The 14,929-nt window shown below is 36.1% G+C and overlaps 1 protein-coding gene across 1 annotated transcript in view; it reads right to left on the bottom strand.

Annotated features, from left to right (window-relative positions):
- Nucleotides 1-259: 259 nt before the first annotated feature.
- Nucleotides 260-14,929, bottom strand: part of LOC149556273 (kish-A-like protein) — a 60,944-nt gene continuing 46,274 nt past the window's right edge. Inside the window, exon 4 of the mRNA XM_089830474.1 lies at nt 260-721. Coding sequence (XP_089686600.1) covers nt 654-721 — 68 coding nt within the window. The 3' untranslated portion in view covers nt 260-653. The remainder of the gene's footprint in view (nt 722-14,929) is intronic.

Raw genomic sequence — 14,929 nt, 5'->3', positions numbered from 1 at the left:
TTTATTCTTTTCTAGTTGCTCAAATTCTCCTGAATATTATCGCATAACTTGCGTATACTTTTCCTTCAAAAGTTTCTCACGCTCACTTATATATGCTCCTGCCTTCGGAGATGATTCTTAGTAGTGTGTATTGTAAGTTAAACTCAAAGATCAATGCATTTCAAGATTAGATCAATAATATAAAGTCATTTGCAAGAAAGACACATCTAACAAAATTGTACAAATTCTGATTGAATAATAATATTTACTGACCATAAGATTTCTTATGAAATGATAATTCCTTTTAAAAGCCAATTGTTTACAATGTCATTTTACTTTACATCTGCAAAACTAAATCAACTCTATGGATATCTCTCAAAAAAATTGGATTGGCCAATCACAAAATCTGAAATCTTAATAAAGTACATTTCAAGGCAACCTAGCCTTTAAAATATCAAAGGTCGCCTTTCTTTGTATGGCCGAACTTGCAAATGAGAACACATGCAACGTGCATACGTAGAAGTTACTCATTACAGTATAACCAACAAAAAATTATCAATCATAGGGTGCATGGTGTGCTACATTGAACATGAAAGTTATGATGGACAAGCAACCTTTTCTCATCAACTATGACTTGAAGGCTAATCTCCTCTCATCCTAACTAGATCTAAATATCAAAAAAACATTATAGCCAAGCCCATAATAAAGCATCCTGCAGCCACCCAAGGGCTCAATCGCTCACCTGTTTATCAAGTAATAAGGTTAAAACAAATGCACATGCTAAATAAATAATAATTAATTCAAACTTTACATGCTTCATGAACCATTGCAAAAATGACTGGCTATGCAACTCGCTTTGAACTTTTAATCAGAGAGTACCAGAGACAGTGGATAGCAGCATATGCAGAAGTGATCATTTCAAATATTTTAGGAGTGGCAATTCATCGAAATAAGCATTTGCAAAAATAGGTAAACAAATAACCTTTTAGAAGAGCCGTCTTTCTAGTACTCTTCGTTCTCTTTCTGTGATATTTATGTCTAATAAAAACGTGTGTATCACGGTAGGGGAAAGGACCCTTGAGCATGGATCAATATTTGAGATAAGAAATGTTGATTACTGGTTCCAATTTTTCACTAAAATGTGACTAAAAGCATACATTTAATACAACTTATACTCCATAAGATGCATAGTAAGAGGCAATGATAAGATGACAAGTAAGATATTTAACTACTGGATCATGTTATCAACAAGTTTAGGAATACTTAAGTTTTAGCAAATTTCAACTATGCTGAAGGAAATTGCCTCAAAATTTACATTTCCCTCCATTCGAGTACATCAAATAAAAATGATAGCTTGATCATAAAATAAACTTAATAGTTGTACTTTATCTAGGCATTATGTGGTGTATATAGAACTTTTAGATCCTGACCATACGGTGCTCAACTATGAGATCCTCTCCTGTATGGCTCACGAAATCAAGATATACAATCTTCCAATTGATCATTTATCTGTTTGCCAGTATAATTGCTTCTAGATAAGCACACAGCACTGGCTATTTAGAGGTCCTGTACACAATATGATGCATTGAACATAGAGCTGGCTACTATAAAATTGTTTTAAAAAATTATTCCAATAACAATAACATGCAGAAGATACATTATGATTTACAAGTGTGGTTTAGATGCAGACAAGAAAATTGATGCGCTTTTTCTCACTCTCACAGATCTGCTCCTGTCACCTGACCTCTTTGGATTAAACATATTGAACATAGTAACAACAGAAAATCTGGGTATAAAGAAGACTATTCCAAAGCTGTATTTAGTACCTAGTGAGGTGAAAAAGGATAACTCCTTTAAATTATCTGACATACTATGGAAGGCTTTGTCATTTATAGATGGGTCCTTATGATGGGACCTGGATCAGCATCCTTGAGCACAGATGTCTTTGGCGCACTGTTTGGGATATAAATGCTGGCTGCAATTTCCAAAGGATTTATTTTCATTTGAATGAATGTTATATTTACTGTCTTCAGAAACCTTTCCCTTAATCAATAAACATACCATGCCATCAAATATATTAGCTCTTGACAGTTCCACAAGTGAATTTGGGTAGGAACTGAAAGGATTATCAGTTGTACACTCAGATGCAACAAATTATGCAATTGGAAGATAGAGACGTGAATAAGGATGGGTATCATTGACAGCATCAAGAGAAATAGTAATATATAAATGGTGGTGACAGCTTGTAAGACCAAGTGTTCAGGGAATTCGCATAAATCTCACTCTTGTTTGTTAGTCCCTGCCTTATATAAGGCAGAGAACTAATGTTCCCGACAGACCCGATAGACCCCTGCCGCACATCACTATTAATTTTTGTCCAGAGAAACAAAGGTTTATTCGAGCCTTTCTAAAGTTTGATTTTAAAATGAATTATAGTATACAAATTCTGAATTTTTGATTGGTTGAGGGCCATGGGCATTAACCATATTTTTTTGAAAATTAAAAAGCAAAAAACTAAAACCAGATTAAGCATACATTTAATACATGTGTCGGATATATTTAATATGTTTTAAAAAACGTTGACTACGTGTTGACTCATCTTTTTCCACTGTCAAGTTTCACGAAATGCTCAGACCGTAGAAGAGAGACAATCTAGAAAGTCCTAAATTTTATTAGGATTGGTTTATAAGAAAAACTGTAGGTGTTAATATATTAAAATATTATGTTTTTATATTAATTGTTAATATTTAAAATATTTATAAATGAGTTTGCAAATATTTAAATTTAATTAAAAATGTAGTATATTATAATTTTTAAATTGTGATTTCAATTTTAAAGTTTTAAGAAATTATAGTTTTTAAAAATGTCTTAGTAAAAATGTGATTTTTTTGTCATTATTATATTATTTTTATAATTCATTATATTTCTTAAAATGAGTTAAATCATATATTAAATATAAACCATCAAATAAGAACTAACAAACAGTTATATATTAGCTATTTCATCACACTTCTTTATTTAATATTTGGGATAAGAAACCAAGTGAACCATATTAAATGTATTTACAAGAGTAATACTTCACTGTAAGTTTTCATTAGAAAGATAACATCTTAGGAAGAGAAGAGGCAAGGAGCAAGAAAAACAGATACATAGATATAAACATACATTATTAGCATTGTGACTAAAAACTACCCCACTAACTTCTTAACTATCATGTTAGAAAATATGACCAATAAATATATTTTTTAGAATAAAATATAGTCACTACATAACATACAATCAATGCATTTTTTCACCTTCCAACCCTTGCAAAAGGAGCACTGTCTACCGGACAACTTATATGCACCTCTTTTGAGTGTATTTCATTTGTATATTAAAGACTTAAGACTATTTAACACTACTTTGGGTGCATATAAGTTGCACCGTACCCACTACTTGCACAAGGTAGGGACTCAAGTTCTCCCAGAGCTCTTGTTTACTTCCTTTCTTTGGTAAATGCAGGGCAAAGGCTGATCAGAATCCTGACAAGCTTGACATCAAAAGTATGTCATATCTGTCATGTCCCCATTTTGGAGGTAATTTGATCTAATTAATTTAATTAATTAAGTTGTCCAAAATAATGAATATTTTATGAGGATGACTAATTAATTATTTTAATTAAATAAATAAGTGGTATTAAGTTAATTAAAGCAAACTGAAATACTATATCAGTCATATGACCCTTGTATGTGAAGTGTTTGACAAAATTTCTCAATTCAGCATTAGAGGTTTTTAGCGGCCTAGTGATAGGGGTCATTACAGTGATATCAGAGCGGTTTCCTACCAGCCTAACAGGGTTTATGCAGCCACCATTCAATTTAGTTAATAAGAGCAAAAACAAAAAGACTCTATTTACACAGGGAACTAGCATAGCTGAGAACATGGCTGATAGACATTCTCAAATCCCACCCAGAATTATGAGAGATGATGAAGCTTTACAGCATCAAGATAGGCTTCTACAGTCAATAGAGGCAAGTACATAGGCAATGATGGCTATGATGCAACATTTGATTGGGGAAAACGCGAGAAATAATCATAATAATGACCAGGATGACAGGAGCATAGCAGGATCACAACATGGGCAAAGGACACGGTCTAGGACAGCTGACAGACCCACAAGTCCTACATTCAGGGAAGAAACTCTAGCACTCACACCTGATGCTATGGTAACAAATATTGCAGATGAACTCTGACAAGCGAAGAATGAGTGGAATTCATTACCAGCATATGTACAGGACGGATGGACATTTGACAGGTACCTAAACTACAGAGTTGCCATGTAGAGCAGGCAAATAAACAGAGTGAGTTGCAACAGGTCACCAACAAGTTGACTAGATTTCTATTTGGCAGATCTTCTCACAGGGCAGATGACACATTTACCAGGAACTTGCATGAGGAATTCGAGAATCTAGCTTACAGCCAGGCTGAGGTCTCAGATTCTACTCCACCACAAGAGGAAGTGGTGAAGGATATTACGCAAATTGATAGTAACTGTCGACTTGATACTCAAGTTGAGACACTTGTATACAAGTCGCCAGAGGGTGATGTCACAGGTACTCAGGATGGTTTGGTTACAACAGGCAGTGACTACAGCGTAGAGGGTTCAAATGATGATTTTGAGGATGTTGTTGTACACGATGGTGAGATATCTGGTAAGATGAGCAGACATTGAGTATTCATGACTTTGCTGAGAGAGAGTACCAGGCACATTTGGATGCTTTGTCACATGAGGTTGAGGCTAGTAATACTTCGCATGATTTGTCTAGCCAGCTGAAGGTGAGCGAAGGCAGTATTGTGACTTCATTATCTCATCATGATAGGATGCGGGATATGATAGAGGATCACATCCGGGTGATTCAATTATAGGGCAGACATAAGGGAGTTCAGGCAGAGTCTTCTTGTGTTGACTTACAAGCGATTAGGGAAGGAATGGAAACGATGAAGTTGAGTTATTTACATCTTCTATCAGATCGTGACCATCTTCTTAGCCTTGCCGGAGACTATTCAGATGCCTTGAGGAGGAAGGAGGAGGAAGTTGACAGGCTTTCTCGCGAGCTTGAGGACACTCGAGCTTCTTTGGTGAATACTCCATTGTCATTACAGGACTTGGAGAGACATGGAGATGAGCATGGCGTGGAGTTGAGTTTAGTTTCATCTTGCACACCTGATACTCAACTTTCTGCAGCAGGTGGATCATATGTGGTCGTTGATAATGTTGTGAGTTCGTCTTGCATTCACATCCAGGATACAGGGACAGTGTCAGACAGGTATGTGGAGTTGGTATTAGTCATATTACTCAGGTGAGGAGTTTGCTTGAGTTACCAACTAATTCTAGTTTACGGATATGGACTCGAGATTGTTATATTGGCGTTTGGGATTCAGTTGACTGGAGATCTTTATCACTTTTTGGTAGCAGTGATTGTTCGGGTGCTATCATGGATTTGATTAGTAGATTGCACAATGTTGTTTTTCCTTGTGCCAGCAGCTTGTCCGATGTTGGTATTAGTTTTTATACACCGGTGTTGGGCTTTGTTCATATATCCAGTCGACCATTCTTGCTGGACTGTGTTGATGATCTTTCATATTTGGCAGTATGTACAGATGAGTCCCAGGATTATACTGGCATTGATGACATCCAGGAGGATGCAGTGGGCAGTTTTGAGGGCTTAGTTTCCTCGGCAATTTCTTTTGGTACAGAGGAGTTGGACAGCGGTGCTACAATTTTTTATACTCCGTATTTTGATATGAGCTTTGGAGTTGATTCGTAGGATATGAATGGTAATACTCTAGAGACCAGTAACTTTGAGGATACTTGTCATGTCCCCAATTTTCGGTGGCAGTCTGATTAATTAATTTGATTAACTTGGTTGTCCAAAATAATGAATATTTTATGAGGACGACTAATTAATCATTTTAATTAAATAAATAAATGATATTAAGTTAATTACTTATAAAGTTATCAAATAAATTAATATTAAAAGATAACTTTATATTTAATTAATTTAATAAAGTGACTTGGATTATAAAATATTTAATAAAGTCACTTAAGAGATAAGATCAAAAAATGTTCTAGAAGTCTCTGGAGAAGATGGAGAGGAAAGAATAAATAGGCACCCCGGGGCTCCATTCGAATCAAGCAGTTGTTTATCTCTCTTTTGTTTTCAGATTGTGATTTAATCACAGGTGCATTGTGGAACCTAGGGTTTCTGCAATTGTCACAGTTGGCCATTGAGAACGATAACTCTCAATAGGTACGCAATTTTGAGGGTGTGAAATATCATCTGAATTATTGCAGATTGGAGGTGACATTCAGTCATTTCATCAGGGCGTTTATTCGTGGCTTAAGGCCAAATTTGTGGAGGATCATTCTGAGGATTGATATTCGAAGATTTACGCTTTGCAAGGTTTGAAGTTTATTATTTTTTCATCAAGATCTATTGGCGAGAAGATTAAGGAGATTTCTTTAGCGTTTATATAGAAGGTTACAGTGAGAACAGATCGAGATTAGAGGAACGAGCTCCAATGGACATCGATTGCATTGAAATGCATAATCTCTGTAATCAGGCCGGCTAGAGCTGGGGACATTCCCTGCACCGTCATATTAGTGGTCGGGTTTATTACTGTCATGGACCCGCAGCTATTCCAGGTTTACTTTGACTCGATTTAGAGACCCGAATTGCAGCAAGAGTGGAATCGGGATCTCACAATCTTCCAGCGCTCCAGTCAGGCATTACATCCGAGTGTTACTGTACAGGGCAAATTCGTAGCAGCAAGATAGGGAATCGAAAGATGGAAATCGTCTTGAAAACCAAAGGAGCAGTCTGAAATATATTCATGACTTTCGATTTATGAAAGCCGAAACGCGTCAAACTAAAGGGGTTAGCGGAGCCAGACATAAATAGGAGCAGATTTGCATTATGGTCTTCCGATTTTTGCTAACATCACTGCAGATGAACGGAGTTATCACAAATAGTAAATAACGACTTCATTTGCCTTTGCGTCCAGCTACGAGCTTGGACTGAGCATTATTTTTCAGGTCAAGTTTTATCAGTAGCTCCACCGAAGTTAAAAAGGACAGGTTCGAAATTTTGGGATTCAACAGCACCATGGGGACACGAATCTGCGCGGCAGTTGGTTTTCGAATATTAATCTAACAGACCCGTCGGCATTCATCAAAACCATTCATTAACATTGCATCCAAGGTCTACATTCTGGAAGTCAATAATCAGACTTTGAGTAACTCACGGGATAGCTGGAAACAATCCTCAGACACCATTGTGACTCAGCCGACTAGTTCACCTTTATATCTGAATTGGAGACAGCATTCAGCGCGATTTGGTAGAGAGTCGACAGGAACAGACCCAAACCCGTCAACAACTACATCAGCAGGGTTGCAGTCGGACTTGGAGAAGTGCATTCGTTAAAACCTCAGGTTCATGCCATTGATTTCTTGTATAAGATACTATTTGCAGGCTCGCATTCAACCAAGGATGGATCACCAACTGGAGGGAGCCGTGGCTAGGACATAAACAAAACCAGGTTCTCAATAGATCTCTAGAGTCAATTAAATTATCAGGCATTGCTATTCTTCCTGTATTACTACCCGTATGGTAAGCTTGTTATTGATACTTGGGTCTGTAATTATTACACTATTACGAAGAGTTTAATATTACTGGCGCTCCAGTTATCATTGCATTTCTTGTATAATCATCTTTTTTGCAAGTAGTATCAGAGTTGGATTGCAAACTGTTTGACGAAACGTCAAACCCTTGAAGTTTTAGTATTTTGGTGTTTAAGAAGCAATAATCCTGTCGGGGTTATTTCAATACTCCTTTGGACAGTGCGTCAGAGGAGGATTGTAGGAGACAGTCTAGCTAGCGCCATCATGTCTCTAGTCAGCTGAGAGTTAGTGAGCGAGACATTGCTATCACTTGCCAGCATTTCGATGCTGCTCGTCAATTGTTAGCAGTTTATGGATGGGGTTCTCCTATTAGTGATGAGCAAGGAGGCAATTATCTTTCCTTGACAGAGATCCACTCTTTATGGGAGGCTATCTGGATTCTAAGACAAAATTATATGCAGTTGGTAGCCGACAAAGATTATCATATGGAGTGGAGTAGTATAGCATATGATGCATTGTTGGTCAAGGAAGATGAGGTGAGTGAGCTTACTCAGCAGCTCATGGTGACTTCTGAGATTCTTGAGAGTACACAATTAGCTCTCGAGGAGTCACAGTTTCATTTGGCTGAGGTGACCACGGAGTTAGAGCGACTGCAGTCTTTACCGGATTCTATACAGTCACAGGTTGTGATGTCTAGTGATTCAAGGATGTCCATGGTCGAGATTGTCAAAGACAGTGGAGATGGGAATGCATCCATCCTTAATACTAGCATTGGCATGTCGGGTTCTCTTCCACAGGGTTCAAGTTCAATTGAATTGGGTGTTGCAACAGATTGTTGTGGTATGCCTGACATGGTGGTGGTCTCTACTACTGATGGCATGGAAACTGGTGATGTTGTATCAGAGATCATGTGTGATGTTGGTGAGCCTGCAGTTGGTATGGTTCCTGCTAGTGATACTACTCCTTTGGCGGTGTCTTCGGAGGTAGTAGTCAGTTCAGGCTTGGTTAGTGATCAGTTGCAACTAGTTTTATCTAGATTGCAATTTGAGCCACTGATTGGGATTGGTGCATTCTATCGGCATTACACTGTGAGGTATGCTCATCAATTTACCTTTGATGACCATGTTGATGAGATGATGATATCGAGATGTACTTTGGTTCCTAGTGCTTGTCATTAGTTATGGGATGGTTTGACGCCATGGGATGAGAGTTGCAGTGGGCATGACATGGCGATAGGTTCTGCGGTTGACAGCTTGATAGTACATGACTTGGAGCAGAAATTTGGGAGTGATGCTTTAGCGGTTGTTATTGATTCTACTCCTTTGGCTATGTCATCTCCTGACTTAGCTGGTGATCAGTTGTAGTGGGTTGCATCACCTGTGCATGGCGAGCTGTCGCTTGAGGCTGGTTCTTTCAATCAGCATTATACTGCAATGTATGTTCATCAGTTTGCATTTGATCCATGTGTTGAGGAGTTGATGGCAGGCCGACTTGGTTTGGGTTCTATTTCTTGTTGTTTATCTTGTGATGTATACTCACCATCAGCGGTGCATGGGAGTTATGGTTATGAGACAGTGGCCAGTGATTTGCAGAGTTGTGCTGATTGCAGTAGGTGTACAGTATGTGGATTCTCCGTACTTGGTGCAGTTTCATTCAGGAGTGTTCACCATTGTGATAGAGTTGGATTGTACATCCCGCATAGGTCAGTGAGATGCATTGATGGTATTTACTGTGTTGGCAATTTGGGATGTCCACTCTACTTAGGTTCTGATATTTTGGGAGTTTGTGTCTCGTGGGTTCCTGGCTATAGCAGTAGTGGATTTGAAGTTCAGTTGAGCAATAATTCACACTTCATTCATGGATTCTTCTTGGTTATATTGCAGAGGATATTGCTGGAGTCTGCGTTGATTGACAACAGTATAGTTCATGACTACATTTGGGATCCAGGTGGATTGATTGGTTTATTGTTCAGCCATTGCTTGGGGACAAGCAATTTCAGGAAGGGCGGATTGTCATGTCCCCATTTTGGAGGTAATTTGATTTAATTAATTTAATTAATTAAGTTGTCTAAAATAATGAATATTTTATGAGGATGACTAATTAATTATTTTAATTAAATAAATAAGTGGTATTAAGTTAATTATTTATAAAGTTATCAAATAAATAAATATTAAAAGATAACTTTATATTTAATTAATTTAATAAAGTGACTTGAATTATAAAATATTTTATAGTCACTTAATAGATAAAATAAAATAATGTTCTAGAAGTTTCTGGAGAAAGTGGAAGAAAAGAATATATAGGCATAGAGGGCTCATTGTCTATCATCCAAGTTTATTTTCTATATTGTGTCTACTTGAGCATTTGTGGAGCTTGAAGGCCTGCAAGTATTCAGCTTAATCATTGGGAACGATACCTCCCAAGTGATTGCATAACTGAGGAGGTGAAAGATCCTCTGAAGGGTTGCCCTTTAGAAGTGGCACTCAACCATTTCAAGTTGAGATTAATTTGTATACTCAAACTTACCCGAGGGTTTGAGTTTTTGGTTGCAAGAGAAACAAAAAAAAAAAAACAAATCCGAAAAAGCAGTCCAAAAAAGCAGAGCGAAAAAGCAGATCCAAAAAAGCAAAGCAAAAAAGCAAATCCGAAAAAGCAAAGCGAAAAGGCAGCATTAGTAAAAATTATTGCAGCCATCTACAATCAGGTTCCTTTGGATATTTCATGCATTTTTCTTATCATTTAGATGCATATTAGAAGGTAAAGCTGTAGGTGAAAGTTTGTATCAAATTTTAGCATTCTTCTTGCGGATGTAAGCCAAGAGTCTTGGCCATTTCATACTAGCATTGTAGTTGACATTATATGTGTAATAAAAGAGACATAAGTTGCTGGTCTGATATAGTTGTAATTGAATATATATTTATCATTCATGATCAACTTATTAGTTTGCATGTCAATTGTTTGACAAAATGTCAATTGGCTGTAGGTTGTCTTTTTAGCATAAATAATGTTATAATTTTGCATACCAAGTGTTTGTATTAATACCACTTGGCTATAAGTGCATTAACACCATCATAGGTTGCATCCAAAGTGTTTGTCATAATTACTATTTGCTGTAGCAGCATATTGCAAGTAGTTTTAGTTACAAATTTGCATTGAATATTGTCAAAATAAGTTGCACATTCATGTTAGGTCATTATTTAGTCAATTTTGAGTCTTCTTGCAAAAAATTCTCATTGAAGAAAGAGTCATTAAAGCGAACTGAAATACTATATCAGTCATATGACCCTTGTATGTGAAGTGTTTGACAAAATTTCTCAATTCAGCATTAGAGGTTTTTAGTGGCCTATTGGTAGGGATCATTACAATATCCCTACTTTTTGACATTTTCTTCAAAAAATAAAAAGGATTCAACAAGTAGATGATAATAAATAATAATATAATATTAGAAGACTGAATGATTAAAATAACATGAATTATGATTATGTACTATTTGTATACTAAAATAATACATATATAGTATATACATAATTATATAATATAGATAAACATAGTAATAATCATCATTATAAATAATAATTTATAATTTTTATTATAAATAACTTATACAATTATACTTATCCAAATAATTACTATAATATCAAAAGATAAAAAGAAGAAGAGAACATATATTAATAGTATTATAAATGACATATTGATTATTAAGGGTTGGAACAAAGCAGGATAAAATTAGAAACTATCATCTTGAATGTATGCTATCAGGTCAAACCCAAAATCAACTCATTCACATTTCCAATAGATAAATAATCCACATATTAGGAGAAGCGATTAAGTTTGGTAAACAATTGTTAGAAAGAGACCACGGATATATGCCTCTCAGATGCATCATGTCCATTCACAAGTATAAGGAGGCATTTGATTTTCTCTTCACCGGGGGAAGATACAGGGTGCTCAATCCAGGCGGACATACAGTTCTCCAACTGAAGCATCTGACTCGGAATGTGGGTAGACTTGAGCAATGACTAAAGACAGATAGAGAAGAGTCAGGGCAGAAGTACTTAAGAATGGACAAAAAGAGGCAACGATCATCAGAAATATGGGAATCTCAGGATGCACCAAATGAGATTGAATTGATATTGCAAATCAACGTCATCCATGCTTGGGCAAAATAATATCTGAACATGACTTCAATGATAACCGGTGATTACCATCTTCAAAGGCGTGATTCAATAGTGATGAACAATTTTACATGTTCCCTCCCAGATCTGCCCGATAAAGTGATAGAAAGAAAAATACAATCGGACAAATATCAAACTTAACCTCTTCTATAGGGGGAGTCAATATATGTTGATTTACAAAAGATACAGTTTGGTGATAAGACATCACTGATGCAAGGGCACCATTCAGCGTAAGGAACAAACAGGGATTATTACAGAAAAAGAATACATGAGAATAGAGGTAGGCAATATCAATACACAGCAAGTCAATGTTTCATTCACAACTGAAGACTATTCGGGCAAACAAGTAGAAAATATATAATCGTAGCAGTGGGAAATCACAAGTAGACAAGACATAGAACTGAATAAGAATCAAAAGGGACTCAGGGAGACCAGACATGATGAGATTTTCCCCACCCAAGTTCGGAAAATGGTTGAGCACAGACTACAGAAATCTCAGATTCAAATTTAAGAGATAAATACAAGATGGGCGACAGGCCAAAAGACATAGCAGAATATAGGAATTGCAGTACATTGATATTAAAGATGTCTTCTTAATATTTCTTAAGGGATTGTATTTGATACCCTTGCTGTCTCTCTATCAGAAATAATCTGCGAATGCAGAGAAGAGAACAACAGAAAAGAATTGGGACTGGATATTGGAAATCATATGAGCAGATTGGCACAAGAAGAAAGGCATGCTCTAAATAGTTCAAACGTTACCAACATTAGATTAAGGAAGACAATAAGTCAAACATAATCCCATTCAATAATCAATTAGTCATCAGTTAGCTAAATACTATAAATCAAATACAATGCTGAACTATATCAACAGTCATCTCAGGGAAAGCATCCAAGCCGAGGAAGATATCTGACTTAGCAAACCAGTTACAAACAGTGTAACCACAAACTATAAAGGAGATAGCAATTCATATAGGAGATCACAATTTGTATAAAAGGAATCACAATTGTAATGAAGGTCACAGTTTATATGCGTGGTTCGCAGTATATATATATACAAACAATAGTTACCGGAGAAGAGGTCATCATATATCAGTACTGATATTGGAAGCTATTTAAGATCAAATTATTTCTCCACATTTATTAATGATTGGGGGATATAGCACAGCCTTCGTTATTTAGTTCACATACAAGAATGTGAAAGAATAAGTATGAAGGAATAAGAAAGAAAGAATTAAAGAAATTTTATTAAGGGCATTTAAACCTAATTCTTGACTGGAAGGTTTAAATGAATTGAAAAGAATTCCAGTTTGGAGACATTACAAAGTATAACTTCAGAGTCTGATGTTTATGAGTCTATGACCATATTTGGAAAGATTATTAATATACTGTCAAACACTCCTGATTAAAGAAGATACAAATTCTACAATCAGAAAGTTTCAGTTCGGCAGATGTAAAATAGTCACCAAGAATACTTTCAATTGTAAGAGCGTTGCATTCTGTTTTAAGCATAACAATCCAAAGCTAGTTAGGAAACAGTTTGTTGAGGCTCCTCCAGGTCAAGGCAAAAATTGACCATAGCATTAAGAAATTTTGGTACAAGCAATAAATTCATTCTGAATATTCTTTATGTTTTGTCTACTTTTTCTTTTTAGCAAGATCACTAAAATAATTACGAAAATAATGGATAAAAAGCCTAGAAACTAGAGGAAAAAATAAGATTTACCAATCCAGAGAACCAAAAAAAGCAATATTTCTTGACTGGACTCTGACTAACACATCCATACATCTCATAGAATGCCGATGATAATAATGCTGCTTTTGGAGGTGCTGAATTTGCCAATTTGGTCCCAGAATTAATGCCTGAATGGCTGAGAATTCAGAAAATTACCTAAGTTACCAGATTCTCTCCAGCAACCCTTAAAGTCTGGTTCAATTCTGTCCAAAGTCCGGTCCTCCTCAAATTCTCCTAGAAGAGCCACAGATTCTGCCCAATTCTGTCAGAGGAATGTGGGTAGAATTTGGAGCGAATTTTGAAGAATTTGCTGCCCAGCAGCTGAACCCGAGCTTAATTTGGTCTCAAAACAAATTGTTTTTACTTTTTTAAAGTGTTTTTTTGCCTAAGTTGGTTTATTCGATCCTCCCAAACCTAATAGTGACCACTAAAAAGGCCAAAAATATGGTTTATATGTCATTTATGCATTTGTGAGTGAAAATGGAAATTGGTTTATGGAGGAAATTCAAATTGACAATTGGTGAAGTCCAAATTGACAATTATAGAGGAATTTCTTTAAAAAAACTATGATATATTCGTTGAATCCAGGGCTTCAGATCTGAATCTCAACTTTTGATCTAGCTTGGTTAGAAATCCTCAAACCAATATTAGAAAAGTTCAGATAACTGCACTTATCTTTTGATGATTTCTTTCGTTCTCGAAGTGTCCCTTGAAATGGAAATATGTCCTATGCATGCGACCAAGCAAGTGTATGATGTTGTATGTATGGCTAAATGATGCAATTAATATCCTATTATATTGAAACATAGATATGGCGGTGCATTTTCCTGTGTTGCTTTACTATTAGCAGAGTGGTATATGGACTTATTTGTTGTTGCATATACACACACATATTTATTTATTTTTTAAGATATGTTTTGGTATGGACGAACCCAAAACAAATCCGACCCAACCCAAAAAATATTTGGATGAATTTCGAACCTGAATCTCGAACCACGCATCTGTACTAGAATCCGAACCGGCAACTTGGAAAATTACTGATAGAACTCGATGGAAATTCAAAATGAATCATCAAGAATCAATCCAGCTGCTGCAGAGAAGTTAACATTTGTAACAAGGACTAGCATCAAACAAAGAGTAGATAGCTTCTGGACTTTCAGTTCATAGTGAAGACCAGTGAAGATGCGAAGCAACACAAATGTTAAAATATAAAGGCCAACAGCCACAATTCTACAGCAAAATTTGAAAATAGTATTAAGCTACATAATAGATATAATAGTTATGGGCTAGTCAGTAAATTACGAGTTGGTTGGTAATTATGAATTGGTAGGGACACATAAATTAATTGGTAGTTGTAAAGTTGGTTGACAGTCAAGAAGT

Source organism: Cupressus sempervirens, chromosome 5 (genome assembly GCF_028749045.1).
Source record: "Cupressus sempervirens isolate cs-2001-9-10 chromosome 5, ASM2874904v1, whole genome shotgun sequence".
NCBI classification, from domain to species: domain Eukaryota; kingdom Viridiplantae; phylum Streptophyta; class Pinopsida; order Cupressales; family Cupressaceae; genus Cupressus; species Cupressus sempervirens.
Note: the sequence above shows the minus strand (reverse complement) of the source record. Positions and strands in the feature narration are given on the sequence as shown.